Source organism: Mercenaria mercenaria, chromosome 11 (assembly GCF_021730395.1).
Source record: "Mercenaria mercenaria strain notata chromosome 11, MADL_Memer_1, whole genome shotgun sequence".
Taxonomy (NCBI): domain Eukaryota; kingdom Metazoa; phylum Mollusca; class Bivalvia; order Venerida; family Veneridae; genus Mercenaria; species Mercenaria mercenaria.
In genome coordinates, this window is record NC_069371.1 from 10,569,838 (window position 1) to 10,585,271 (window position 15,434).

At 34.0% G+C, this 15,434-nt stretch overlaps 1 protein-coding gene across 17 annotated transcripts in view; it reads right to left on the minus strand.

Annotated features, from left to right (window-relative positions):
- The window catches only part of LOC123531196 (uncharacterized), a 212,904-nt gene that overhangs the window by 15,333 nt on the left and 182,137 nt on the right, over nucleotides 1-15,434 (minus strand). For 13 of the 17 annotated variants that reach the window (XM_053518559.1, XM_053518550.1, XM_053518556.1 and 10 more), the window contains 8 exons: nucleotides 14,686-14,881; nucleotides 14,081-14,110; nucleotides 13,141-13,185; nucleotides 7,303-7,525; nucleotides 5,286-5,306; nucleotides 1,680-1,821; nucleotides 1,069-1,280; nucleotides 285-567 (listed from right to left, as the gene is read on the minus strand). In XM_053518559.1, coding sequence (XP_053374534.1) covers nucleotides 285-567; nucleotides 1,069-1,280; nucleotides 1,680-1,821; nucleotides 5,286-5,306; nucleotides 7,303-7,525; nucleotides 13,141-13,185; nucleotides 14,081-14,110; nucleotides 14,686-14,881 — 1,152 coding nt within the window. The remainder of the gene's footprint in view (nucleotides 1-284; nucleotides 568-1,068; nucleotides 1,281-1,679; nucleotides 1,822-5,285; nucleotides 5,307-7,302; nucleotides 7,526-13,140; nucleotides 13,186-14,080; nucleotides 14,111-14,685; nucleotides 14,882-15,434) is intronic. The other 4 variants (XM_053518549.1, XM_053518553.1, XM_053518546.1 and 1 more) reach the window with 4 other exon arrangements.

Genomic DNA, 15,434 nt, shown 5'->3' on the forward strand with positions numbered 1-15,434 from the left:
AAAAGAACTACTTTCAATATTATTTTTGTTTATGAACAAATTCATTTGTAAGTGTAGATGTGCATGTAATAAAATGATTATGTGCTTTGCATCAAAAATATTCAGAATTTTTATGGGCACCCAAAGTCAAATAATATCTCCACAGTAGAACTCATGCATATTTCTCAATACAATTCTTACAACTTATCATAGTTGTCATTTCTTACCAGGACTTTGTCTGCATCCAAAACAAATATTTTAAAGTTCTTCATTCATTTATTTAATTGCTGCAGACAATTCCTTACCTGTAGTTTATCTACATCATGTTTAAATTCTTCATTCAAAGCTCTTTCCTGATTCAGATGATCTTTCACCAAGTTTTTCTCTGACTCTGCTTCTTCTCTTGCCTTCTGTTCTCGTTGAAGAGCACGATTCAAGTCATCAAGATTGGCTCTCTCAGTTTCCAGTTGCATGTGAAGATCTTCTAACATGGTCTGATCTTGATTAGTACTCCTCTCAGAGTTGGATTTCTCAGCTTCCAAACTTTGTTGCAGATGAGCAGACAGTGATCGTTCTCTTTCTAAAGCTCTATACGAAAAGATAAATACAGGACTTGTACTCTCACATTTACTCCCTCTTTTGTGCAAAATTCTAAGCCATTCAAACAAGTGCAAGTAACTTCTATGCGAGGTTAACATGCTACAATTTTTCTTTTATAAATCTGTCAGCTGATGGAGCTGTTTTATTCTCTCCCTTTTCAATTCATTAAGTAAGAAAAGCCTGATGGACCACCAGGATTCTTTGAATGAATTTGATTACCACAACCTGTATTCTCATTTGTGCGAAACTATTGATTATAAACAAGCACTGTAAACCTAGAAATAATTTCGTGCTTTGCAAGGCAGCGAATGAGGACATTTTTCGACAATTACTCAGTTGCAATATCATTAATTAATCATACTGCTGAGACTCCAACAATAATAGTAGTGAAGAAGTCAATATTTGGAAGAAAGTAAAATATTGCCTTCACCAACATTTCTAACTTTACAGTAAGTAGATTCATTAGTACTAAGATTCTGTCTAACAAACCTGTTTATCTCTGTATGTTTCTGCCTCTCCATATCTATGGTCCTCTGCAGTTGTGAGACTTTAGCTCCAAGTTCTGTCTCCACTGCATGTTGATGACGTTTGCCCATCTCTACTTCCTGTCGCAGATTTTCCATAGTAACCATGTCAATTCCATGCTGACTGTCTGCCTGACAACGACGATCTCTTTCCATGTTAAGCTCAGTCTGTATTTGCTGCAACAGGGATAAAAATCAATATCATAAAAGTTAATAATATTAATGTATATAATTACAATACACCCAAGGAACACACTAATTGGATGATTATCATATAACATTTTTTTCTAATTAACCTTCTTTTTTTGCAACACAGAGAGGTGAGGATATTCCAGAGATTTCCCATAATAGTACATGAGTTTTACTTTCTAATGAATTCCAATTCTCATTCCTAATGCATTCAAAATACTAAATTTTACATTATATTAACATGTATCTGTAGATATCAAAGCAATTTTGAAAACATTAATTTTGATTCATGCTCAGAATTTTGTTATTTCAAGGGGATTCATTATATTTTTCCAATTGCAGAAGTTTTTGATGTTAAAAGATGCCTTATAAAACAGAGAGTAATACCTCGACGGCTCTAGGATCTGTGTATGCCTGCTGCTGTTTAAGCGTCTCCAACTCGGCCTGCACGCGCCATAATGTTTCCCTTTCAGATTCCAGTAAGTCCGACAGGTTGAGTGATTTTGACTTTTCTTCTTCCAATGCATTCCTGTAATTGTAAAAAAAATATTCATATTTAAATACTAAACAAAATGCTACAAAATCAAAGAAAGTTAGACTACTAGTACATAAGTACATTTCTGTGACTTCCTTTCTTTTAAAGTCTGCTGCAATTCACTGACTTAGTCAGGAAGCAGAAAACTGTTCCCAAAATGTGCTTCTTAATAAACATCAACAGAAGTCTTTGCAGGTTTTTGTTAAACAGCTTGTATTTCTATAGGATTCATTATAACAAATTATCTATTCAGAATAAAAGATGAGTCTAAAAACCAAAAGGAATGGTATTTTCAAGTAAAGCATAAACATTTTACAAACAAAACTTCAACACTTTTGCATGCCCTATACCTTTCCACTGCATTCTGAAACTGTAGCAGCCTACACTTTCCCTCATATATATTTGCCGTACATGAGAAATATATTTCAGACGCATCCTGGGGTTCACCCTCAGATGAGTTTTCCCCATTAATCTCCCCATTTATGTGTCCATTTTCAACTTCTTTTTCATTTTCCCCATCTTTACATATACAATTAATATAGTCACACTTTTCACATTTTCCAAGCATAGAAACCTCCATGGCAATAATTTTCTAACATACTTTAAGCAGAACAAAGTATTATCTTTTTTCTTATAGAAAGTTACTGTTTTCTTTTAAATTAATTGTTCTTAACTCTGATATTTCTTAAATGTCATCACAAAACAACTTGGCAAGTTCCATTTTCATTAAAATCAAATTTGTTTCAACTCATTTCAACTGCATTGTCAGTACTGCCATAATTTTCATAAACTAAATCAACACTGTCACTAAGATGTTGATGAAACCCAACTGTCTCTAAATATGGCATAATTTTCCTTAGGCATCAATTTGCCTGTTCCTCACAAACTCCAGTTCAAGGCATCTTAACATGTAGTGTAAAACATCCATTCCTTTAATCAGTTGCTGCTTTCATTTAACTATTTTTATGAATAATTTATACTGAAGGTGATTAAAAGATCTCTAAACAAGAACTGTTTCTTTTGTACTTTCCTGTTCCAACAACAACTGGTATAAAACACTTCACTGTTCCGAAGTTACCAGTCCTATTATGTTTCATCCAGAGAAGAATTACTTCATTTCCTTTTTTACTAGAGCTCTATTCTATTTAATTTTTATTTAAAATATTTGTCTTTTGTTTCAAAATTATGTCATCTAAAGCAGGAAATATATTATGTAGTTCCTGGTTTCATTATAGTAACTTCAAATTTTCACAAAAGACTTAAAAATACTGTTTATTAATCATTTATTCAATATAAAATACTCTAAAACAAAAAGTGTGAGAACTGAAAATCTGTGCCAAATCCCAGTTGCCAATTACAACAAAATCTCAAAGTACTTAGTTATTGTTAACAAGTTATTATAATCTTTTCAACAGGGATATTATAATTTAACCTTAGCCATGTCAGCTTGCCAAAATACCATTGGAATTAAGTTGTTAAAAACGGTCAAAGTGTAAGACAAGTCAATATTTCAGTATCTAATCCAATTGTATAAGGCTTGTCAGTATGTGGAATTATTGCATTGTTTTAATTCAACAATACCCTCACATACCTTAAATAGATGTGACAATCTTCAAAATGATTACTTTTGATAAAATAGGAATTCTTGCTCTTTATCAACATTCTATACAGTAACCTAATAATCTAAACCATTTCAAAATGTTTGCTACCATATATGAAACATGCTGTATAATTCGGCAATTTTTAAAAATTTATTTTCTATTCACAAAATTTAAGGTCGTATGGCAGCTCTCCAGCTGGTGGAAAGGACAAAGTGCCCCTAGGTGCATCTCGGGCTCTGATGAGCACCTGCATAGAGCCATCAGCCTTCTGCAAGTCGGTTGGAAAAAATTACACACAGCAGTGAGCGACTAGTGATCCAACTAAACACCCGTAACTAATTGAAGACCTCTTGATTTATTTCAGAGTTTTCCTTACAATGCATATAGACTGAATATAGCATGCACAAAATCAGTATGTATAGATGTTGAGCTGATAATGCTAATCTCAAATCCACAATAATCTTAATCTTCAACGTATGTCAAACACCTTGCAAATTTATAATGGAATTAAGCCTTAATGGCCAGGAATATAATACCTACGGTATGAAAGCTTCACAAATAAAATAATTGTCAACTGCCTTGGAATGACTGCATTTATTCAATGACTATGTTTTACAAAATACTGGTGCTGCTGAAAATGGCTTGAAAACACACACTCATACCATGATGAGCAAGAATCAAGGCGATCACATCTAAAACTGTTTAACCCTTAGCCTGCTGCAGGCGAATTTGACAGCCTTTGCAAACAGCTTGGAACCAGATCAGACGCCGATTAAATCGGCGTCTGATCAGGTTCCAAGCTGTTTGCTACTCTGACAATATTTATTCCATTTTTGGAGCAAATTGAATGAACTTTACAATTTTAGCAGACGACATTTCCAGCAGACGACAATTTATCTAGCATGCTAAAGGTTAAGCTAGTTTTTATTTGTCATAACGGCAGATTTATCTACAACTTGTTTATTAATTATATATTAATAAAAAATCTTGTAAATCACAACATTTTGCTCACGTTTAAATTACGTATAGTTTAAATAATTGTTTTTGACCCATTGCCCAAATTACCAGTAGTTGTTGATATATCAATACCCTCAAATAATGAACTTCTAAAAAGCTTTCAATACATAACAGATCATATTCTGATGATATGCACTTTGTGATATGTGTCAACAAATTCTGCTTAAGAGATAATGTGAAAAAAGTGTGATGATATAATGAACTGAATGATAAATGTAACTGAAGACATTATACCATAATTGGGCAAAAACTCCTCACATACACTTTGCTGGACTGATAAGAGATTTTACTGAACTACTGAACTGCTTCCATTTAATTAACAGATAACTGATCTAGCATTCAAGTGCCACACTAGATGGCTCTAGCAGCATTTAGGGACAGCTCATAAAATATGGTATAGATATTTGATATAACTGTTATACAGTGAAACATCACTGACTGACTCAAGCATCGGTGGCTGCTGCATCAGGTCTCTCTTGAGCAATTCATCCCAGACCTTTTTCTATATTTAGATCAATTCAAACCCTTGCTAATACAAGCATTTTGCTCATTTTCACATAAACCTGAGTAATCAGTATCTCACTGTACAGGCAGTTTTCTCCAATTACTGGTAAACAATGTACTTTATGTAAAGCCCAGTTACCAGAATGAAAATCAACAGTCATATATGAATCATGTCATAGAAAATATGTATCCCTTCACCAACCAAACCAAGCAGTGTACATGTACAGCAACTTCTACACATATAAAATGTACAACATATAACATAACAAGCTGCATGTAGATGTGCGAAAACACAATATTCATCGTTCATCAATCACTCATCAATCAATCACTTACACTAGAGAGTTCCACATCAATCTATTTTTGTGAAATAAGCAAACAAACAGAAACACCATCAATACCATTGACTATATTATTACACTAGGTGAAAAATAGTCCCAAAAACCATCATCTTACTTATCAGCACTGCTGCTAAATTAAACACTATTTGAATTTCTTCCCCAAACCTAATTTTCATTCTTTATTCTATGTTTATAATGATGTCATCAAGATGTATAAAATTACTTTCTAATGTGCCTTATCTAGAAAATAGAATAACCTGAAAAGCCTTTTAACTTTCCTTAAATCCTTGAAGAATGACATTGCTTTCTCTAAACAATATAGCTGTTAACACTCTATCTAAAATTACACAGATATTCACTTTCTCTACAAAAATGTACCCAGACATTAATTTGCCTCAAAATTAACACTGACTTTTCAAAAGTTACATTTAAAGTTTCTCTGAAATAAAATAATTGGGTATCTACAGTTGATACAAGATCAATGTAATTTGAATGATTATGGTACCAATGAATTTTATTTCCTTTCCAGATGTCCAGTGATAACTTTGAGGAGTACTTTTATTACAGTATTACATTATTAATTCATGACTGCTTGCCTCTGTTATTACTTTAGTGTAAATGTTTCAATGTCAGTATTGGGAAACACATAAAATAAAGAAAAGAAAAGAAAGTACTATTTTATAATTTAGAGTAATTAAATAGATTGCAAAATTGGCTGTGCAAGAAAGAAAACACATCTTTTTTGTTGACATTTTGTTTTTATAAAGTAAATTCTAGGACTGCAAGACAAAAATATATTTTGTGGATTTTCAGCACAGACACATGTGGTATAAAGAAAGTTTTCCTTCCTAGTAAAACTAAAATAAACAAATTATAAGTGATTTTTTTATGAACTCTCTTTCTTCTTAATGAACCAGTGCTTGAAAAACAGGGGAAAACAAGAACAAAATTGTTACATTAAAATCAATTAATAAGCACCTTTATACTCTAACTTTTTATCTATATGTTTTAACGCTCCTAAAAACTATACCTTTCTATAACAAACAAGAGCTGTCTCCATAGGATGACATATGCCCCCGATGGCACTTTGAATGAGTAGTTATGGCCGATGTTAGAGTTTAGGACCTTTGACCTACGGAGCTGGGTCTTGCGCGCGACACGTCGTCTTACTGTGCCACACATTCATGCGCAGTTATTTTAAAATCCATGCATGAATGACAAAGATATGGACCGGACACGCCCATCAATGCACTATCATGAAAAATGACCTTTAACGTCTAAGTGTGACCTTGACCTTTGAGCTACGGACCTGGGTCTTGCGCGCGACACGTCGTCTTACTGTGGTACACATTCATGCCAAGTTATTTGAAAATCCATCCATGGTTGACAAAGATATGGACCGGACACACCCATCAATGCACTATCCTTTAATGTCTAAGTGTGACCTTGACCTTTGAGCTACGGACCTGGGTCTTGCGCGCGACACGTCGTCTTACTGTGGTACACATTCATGCCAAGTTATTTGAAAATCCATCCATCGATGACAAAGATATGGACCGGACACGCCCATCAATGCACTATCCTTTAATGTCTAAGTGTGACCTTGACCTTTGAGCTACGGACCTGGGTCTTGCGCGCGACATGTCGTCTTACTGTGGTACACATTCATGCCAAGTTATTTGAAAATCCATCCATCGATGACAAAGATATGGACCGGACACGCCCATCAATGCACACTCCTTTAATGTCTAAGTGTGACCTTGACCTTTGAGCTACGGACCTGGGTCTTGCGCGCGACACGTCGTCTTACTGTGGTACACATTCATGCCAAGTTATTTGAAAATCCATCCATCGATGACAAAGATATGGACCGGACACGAAAAATGCGGACAGACTGACAGACTGACAGACCGACAGACGGTTCAAAAACTATATGCCTCCCTTCGGGGGCATAAAAAGTAACTAATGGGCACCACTCTTAAATACAAAACAAATAAAGTTAGGTAACTTACGTGACAGAGACATATCTGCTCTGTTCTCTCTCTAAATTCTCCCGCAGCCTGGAAACCTGCGTCTGTAGGGCCGAGACTGATGTCTGTAGGTCAAGGTTACTAGTTTTCTCTTGGTTCAGTAAGCCAGAGAGTTCGCCACTCCTGTTACGCTCGGTATCAAGACTTGTGCGCAGATCCTCTTGTAAAACCTTTTCTTGCTGGATTTTAAACTCCAGAAGTTGAACTGAAAAATAACAAAGAAAATTCCAAATATTACATAATTATCTTAATCATTACATTACCCTATTTAGAATTTTTAATATTTTTTTTGTCTGAACAAATTTACAACTTATAACGATTTACTGAACCTAAAAACAGCTGGATACCTCATTTGGGTCATGTACAATAGGTTTGGCAAAAACTGTAAAATTAACTGCCAAATGCCGTAAGGCTACAATCACATATTTTGATATTAACATAATATCTAACAAAGTAAAACATATCTACAGAAAGTATATAAACAGTATAACACTACAAAGACATCAACACAATATATTATTCTATTAAGAGACACCCAGAACAAGTAAAAAGGAATGTAAACATACATAATCAAGAACTGTTATATAGTAAAATACAACCCCACTCCCAACATTGATGACCTGTTCAAGGATTCATTCTAATATATGCTGAGACACAACTGGACACATCTACCGTCACAGCAGGAAATCATCGACTTTGTATGAACAAGAGCTTGTAGAACACGAAATGCCCCCCTTGATGTATTCAGTAATTTCAAAAGGAACAGAAATTATTTGTTCACTGTACACAAAAGTTCTACTATTCTGGGTCGCTGTGACCTTGACCTTTGACCTACTGACCTCAAAATGAATAGGGGTCATCTGCTGGTCATGATCAACCTCCCTATTAAGTTTCCTGATCCTAAGTCCAAGCATTCTCAAGTTATCATCCTGAAAAGGTTTAACTGTTTTGGCTCACTTTGACATTGACCTTTAACTTACTGACCTCAAAATCAATAGGGGTCATCTGCTGGTCCTCCCTATCAAGTTTTATGATTCCAGGCCCAAGTGTTCTTGAGTTATCATCTTGAAAATGTTTAACTGTTCCAGTGACCTTGACCTTTGACCTACTGACATTAAAATCTTAAGGCGTCATCTGCTGGTCATGACCAACCTCCCTATCAAATTTCATGATCCTAGACCCAAGCATTCTTGAGTAGCTGTCCGAAAATCGTTTAACTGTTCAGGGTCGTTGTGACCTTGACCTTTGACATACTGACCTCAAAATCACTAGGGGTCATCTACTGGTCATGGTCGACCTCCGTATCAACTTTCATGATCCTAGACCCAAGCGTTCTTCAGTTATCATCCGGAAACCATTTAACTGTTCCGGGTCACTGTGACCTTGACCTTTGACCTACTGGCCTCAAAATCAACAGGGGTCATCTGCTGGTCATGATCAAACTCCCTATCAACTTTCATGATCCTAGGCCCAAGCGTTCTTCAGATATCATCCAGAAACAGTTCAATTGTTCCAGGTCACTGTGACCTTGACCTTTGACCAACTGACCTCAAAATCAATAGGGGTCATCTACTGGTCATGACCAACTTCCGTATGAACTTTCATGATCCTAGGCTCAAGCATTCTTTAGTTATCATCCGGAATCCAATTGGTCTACATACCCACTGACCGACCAACATCTGCAAAACAATATACCCCTCCTTCTTCGAAGGGGGGCATAAAAACGCCAACACCTGCGGCAGCAGGCACCCGAACTAAACAGCACCAGTTACTGTTACATGTAAAATATCTTGTTGAAATGACTTTTAATTCTACTGTCTTGTCTCAAGGTCTCCAACATTTTGGAGAAGCAGATCCTTAGAGTTACTAGATCCATAAGGCCAAATCTGTACTGGCCTCTGTGACTAAATCTGTCTGAAATGTCAGAAACAGGCAACTGCAATATGTAAAATATCTAACATTTAGACCTTAATCTTTTGTAGACAAAAAAGGCTCTTTGGACAGTGCAAAAATAATTTCAGTGTCGTAATCAAACAAAACGGACAGCTTTTAACAAGAATGCTTGAAATTTGTTAAAAACTGATGTAGCAGTTTCTGAGTAAAAGCAATGTGAACACAAAGTTTAAAGACAGACATCTTTCAGGTCATAACAACTCTATAGTGAGATGAAAAGTAATACACAGTTTTAAATGAAAAGATCTGATTGACATGTTTAATTATAACACACAACACTTATAAAAGTCATAAAAACAAAGAACGGATTTTACTGTAATATTGAAAGACAAGATGTTGAAGATCATCTTCAAGTATTAAATGTCCACCTGTCAAATCTCGAACAACTTGAGTAAATGCATCCATCTCCAGTCCTTTCATTTTGGTTCTTCATTAACTCTTTATTCCTACTTCAAACTTTTGTCTATTTTTAACTTCCTCTATAATCCTTCTCTTTTTAGGTAAAATTCCATGAGAACCTTTTCAAATATAGTGCTAAGGTATTTCCATTTTTCATTTCTTCACTGAAAGTTTCTTAGTGTGTTTCAGAATTATTATAGAAGTTATATATCAACTAAGCTACTCCCCTTCTGAATTTATGTCAAATATCTTTAAAACAGTAATACTGCATGATTATCATATACACATCTTTTTGAAAATTCAACATAGATACAGATCGCCTTTTTGCAATTTTCTTCAAGAAATAGTACAGCCAACCTTAAAATTACAAAATAATCAAAACTATCAATCCCAAGATTTTGCATCAAATGGTCTGATGATTATATATCAAAGCCGCGCAACGGTTGGAAAATTGTTTATTAAGTCCAGTAAGCATGAAAAAGGTCTGCGATAATCATCAAACATTAATGCCATAAACTGTCAATAATCTAAACAAACATTGTTTGACTGACCGATGATTGATATATGTACATCAATAGTATTTATAAACATATTATCAAATCTCTAAAAGCTACTTACAAACAATCACCTAAGCAGCGTGTATTCTTACCTTAAATATGTAAATAAAGTCATTCTGTTATTTTCAAAACTTTATTTTATCAGACAATAATCTGTGTGTGACAGTAAACAAAATAACAATTCCTCACAAAAGGGAAATTAACTAAGTAAAAACTTTTTTTTCAATTTCAAATTTCTGTTAAAAGTAAATTAAATCATTGTTGATGTGTATTTTGTGCAAATATGACGTGTTAAAAAGGAGATAAATCACTTTAAATTGTGAGCTGCAAGAAATTTTGATGATAGAAAAATTTAGGAACTATTGTATTTCTTATGAAAACTTTGAAAACAGTCACCTTTAATAAGAGGTAAACTTTCTGGTAAATGTGAGTTCCCCATCCCCTCATAAACCATTCTTTTTTTTAAAGCAAGAGCTTTTGGAGAAATACATCACTTGACTATCCAAAAGCATAATAAATAAGTTTAATAAATGAATAAAATGACATATACATGTAAAAAAGGAGAAAAGTGTATATTATAAATGTATAAAAATATTAAAATATAAATATAAAATATTAAGTTGGTGGATTATGCTAAGTAAATACCATATCCGAATGAGGAAAGTTTTAATGGCTGTCTTTTCCTGGTCAATGTGAAACAGAAATGCTTGTCAAGCAAACAGACACAGAAATATGGGGACTGGATTGTTAAAGTTCCTCAACACTAAAATAAGTCATTTTAACACAATCCACACAATGTCATGTCAGATCCTCTTCTTTGAAATTCATAAAGTTTATACAAAAGAATACATATATAACAATAAAATAAAAGGAGGATGGAAGGAAACAATACCTGTGTTAAGTGGTTACCTTTCTTAAGCAGCCATTTTAACTGTTTCCCACAACTGGCTGCTTCACAAAGGTTTTATAGTTTAAATGTATCAATATGTTAATCACAAGAGGGAGTGAGTTCCAGCACATCAATGTGATCTGTATGGGTATTATCTGTGACAACTTAAAAATCATCAAAATCTGTGAGAGAAACAGTTAGGTTTGAAATGGACAAGCCAGGCCTCCTAATTCATATAACGCAAAATAGAATCATGATAAAAAACATATATGCCCTGAACCACACACAAACATAATACCTCTATTTACCTCAATAAATAGCACTATTTACCATTATAATACATAAAACTAAGCCTTCCACTGTGCAAGTCTATCTATGCCATTTCATACCAATTAGTTTATACTAAAATTATCATCACTCAATTATATTTTTTTTGTTTTAATTTTAGTAAAGCAACAGCAGTCAGTGAAGCCAAGGCCATTGTTCTTACAGTCCGGCAACAGAAATAGAATCAGTCAAATCATCAATGCTGTTTCTAATGTCCACTCTGGTTGCTAAGTGACCAACATGAGTCTGAGATGGAGGAGAAATAACTTCAGACATATGGTCTCAAATGTTCAACTGTTACATTCACTTCTCAAATCGACTGTACGCGCACTCTCTAGGTTAGTTCTGTGCTTTCTCTAAAAAGCTGACAATGTTGGTTCAATTTAAGCTTGTTAGGTCACTCCTGGGTTCACAAGAAATTTCATTAGACAGTTCAGACACTTGAATGCATGGCATGTGGGATTTCATAACATCTGCTACTAAATTTTTATCCCTCTTAACTTTTAAAGAATTTTAATTTTGTAGATCAAGATCCTATGTTGAGATAAAAAAAAAATGTTACGCAGAAATCAGTATGTCCTATCAAGGGAAAGGTCATATGACAATTTTTTCCTTCCTAGAAAAAGGTCACATGACAAATTTACAGAGGGCTCATAATATTTCAAATACTGGCTACTAAAATCTATAACTGACAATACCAACAAGCATTAACTCACCACTGATTTCACAAACAATATTCTAAACTCTAGACACTTGTTATTGTATAAAAAAATCTACAATTTCTATGATTTTTATCATGAAAATAAGTATATCATACCCTTTCTTAATACTGACAATGGATCATCTAAACCTGCATTAAAAAGTTTCATTCTGAATTACTCCATATAATTTCCTTACCAGATTACACCACTGGATTTCTCCACATACACTGACGAGATAGGAAAATGCAACAAACATATGCCTGAATATATTTTTTACTAGAAAAAGCATCATCTTGAAATGTTCAACACATACACATCTCAATACCCTATACACATTGTGTTAATTTTACAGTCTGTTTTGCTGATTAAATTTGAACACAATGGGTACAGAGTACTGAGATGTGTATGTGTTGAACATTTCAAGGTGATACTTTTTATAGTAAAAAATATATTCAGGCATAAGTTTGTTGCTTTTTCATATCTTGTCAGTGTAATTTCCTTACCAGATTACACTACTGGATTACTCAACATGATTTCATAACTGTATGACTTAACTTCCTCACTTGACAGTGTTGTGACTGTTCAATGCCCCCCAAAAAATTAAACAGAGGATACCCCCTTCATCTTTCAACAAAATTACTATTTTTACATGTATCTCATTGAATCTGACAATTTTAATTTCATTTTTTCCCCAAAAAGAAGAAATCAGTTGAAGAGAGGAAGAATCACATTCCTGCTGGATTACTTCATACAATTTCCTTACCAAATTACTCAAAATAATTTCCTTACTGGATGAGTTCACACCATTCTCTTACCAAAGTGTTTCTAGTATATTTTTGCTGTCCTAGATGTTATGTGAACTAGAGTGTGCAATATATAACACATCACACTACCATTTTTCCTTAATGCAAGGGTAACTCCCTTTTAACACATCACTATACTATGGGAAGAGTTAACACCCCTTATGGAATTTCAATTTGTGCACTCGGCTTACCTCCGGCTGATATAAAATCAACAGGTTCTGGCTCTTGAGGCAAATCTAGAAGTTTAAGACGATCTTTTATTTTACAACATTCTAAAACTTTTTTTAACATACTAACATCATGACTTTTATAACTAAAATTCAGCTATTCTTATTTCTTCTAGCTTTCTGAACAACTGTCTCTATAAATTTTTCTCAACATTTTTCATGTATTTTCTTTTAAAAGCTTTCAAAATTTAGTGTAGTTCTTATGCAAAGTGTATGTAAAGCAATGTTTTCTGACACACAATCAATGAAGGTATGAAAAAGTAAGAAACATGAAGTTAAGAAACAAAGTTGATGACAAAAAGTACAAAAATTCACAGAATATATATCAATCTAAATGTTAACATGTAAATAACAACAATTAACTGTCTTAAAATCAGTGTTTTTTCTGGGCCGATTCGGGTGCATTGTCTCCAGTCCAAATGAACAAAAAGTGTAATTATCACAATTTTACAGCTTATATTTCCAATATTAGAAAAAAAATCCCACAAAAACTTGATTTCATACTTTTCTTTAAAAATATTTCAGCCATGACTGCGGCTATGAAACCTGAACATTTGACATTTGAAAAAAACATGGTTATATATGTTAACTTAAGCCACAACTCAACTAATTTCTTCCTAAAGTATCTTTGCATATAAAAATACCATTTTCTTCAACAATTCTCAGTTTATATGTTTTTATGATGCGTTTTTCCCAAATGCAAAGGCCCCAGCCCCATTCCCGAATCAGTGTAAAAAACACTGAAAATATGTTTTTATATGTCTCAATATGTTATACAGAACAAGTATACAATTTTGTATTATATGAAACTCTATTTTACATTGTAATTGTAGGTAAATGTTAAGACATGAACACAGAATATGAAGATATTTGAGAGGGAAAGAACCACGCTGCATCGTCTTACCTGCATATTCCGAGTCAGTTTCATCCGAGTCTTAAAACAAATTATCATGCTTAGTACAACATTTTTAATCTATAATTCTGGAGAACTTTCAGATATATATTCATGGCAATAATAGTCAGCTTACAAAGTTTTTATCAGGCTCTGTTCACACGATGATGGCAAAGGATCAGGCCCTGTTCACATGATAGCGGCAAATGATGAATGGGCAATACATGTTTCTGTCAAAGCATGGAAATGCCAAAATCATTTTTACACTTATATATGCTACAGGTGTCTTTAGCATATCTAAGATATAATCCCCTTGACCTTATGGACTTCAGGAGCACACTATTATGATATGTATTTCTACATAATTGAAATAAAACCGCAAATTGTGCGAAGAAAAAAAAGTATGGGCTGTACAAGAAACATCCAGTTTTTCAAAGATCAGATTTGTTCCCTTAAAACTGAAAAATCCCTATCACAACTTCCTTAAAACCTTTTTCAATTTGACTAAAGCCAAGCAGTTATGTAACAACCATGCTGAATCTTATCTTACCTATTATAAGCATACTTCATACAAATCAGTCTTTCAAGCAATAAAACCATACAACTTAAATATTTACCTTCACGTTTTAACTGTCTTTCTTTCTTCAGGGCTACATCTTCTGTGTTGGTGACTTTGTCGGCCAGACGGTCTCTCTCTTCCTGGTGATGCATGCGAGATATTGTAGCATGTGCACGTAAATCTCGAAGCTCTGCCAACATGGACTGTCTGTCAGCACTGAAAATCTGGTCAAGGGCAGCATGGTGGTGAGACTCCTATAAAGAGAACCAAATAGTTCCTCAAATATTAGGGTTTTAATTACCTTTTAATGGACCATAGTGTTAAAGGTTTTTTTCTATGTTTTATCTAAATAAAGATAATTATGTACCTCTAGACAAACAAGAGCTGTCGGAGGACAGCAACGCTCGACTATTCAACAGCCTTGTCAATTGAATGAATACAAAAGTTGAAAAAGGGGCATAATTTTGTAAAATGCAAAGTAGAGGTATTGAACCTCTGTACTGCATGTCATATCATGACAGTGAACAAGTGTGTGAAGTTTCAATCCTTTCCAATTTGTGGATACTGAGATACCAGCTTACATACAAAAACTTCACAAAAAACTGCTAAGTCAAAGGGGCATAATTTTGTAAAAATGCCAAGTAGAGTTATGGGACCTTCACAGTGCATGTTAGATCATGACAGTGAACAAGTGTGTGAAGTTTCAATCCATTCTAATTAGTGGATACTGAGATATCAGATTACATACAAAAATTTAACCAAAAACTGCTAAGTCGAAAAAGGGGCATAATTTTGAAAAAAAGAGAG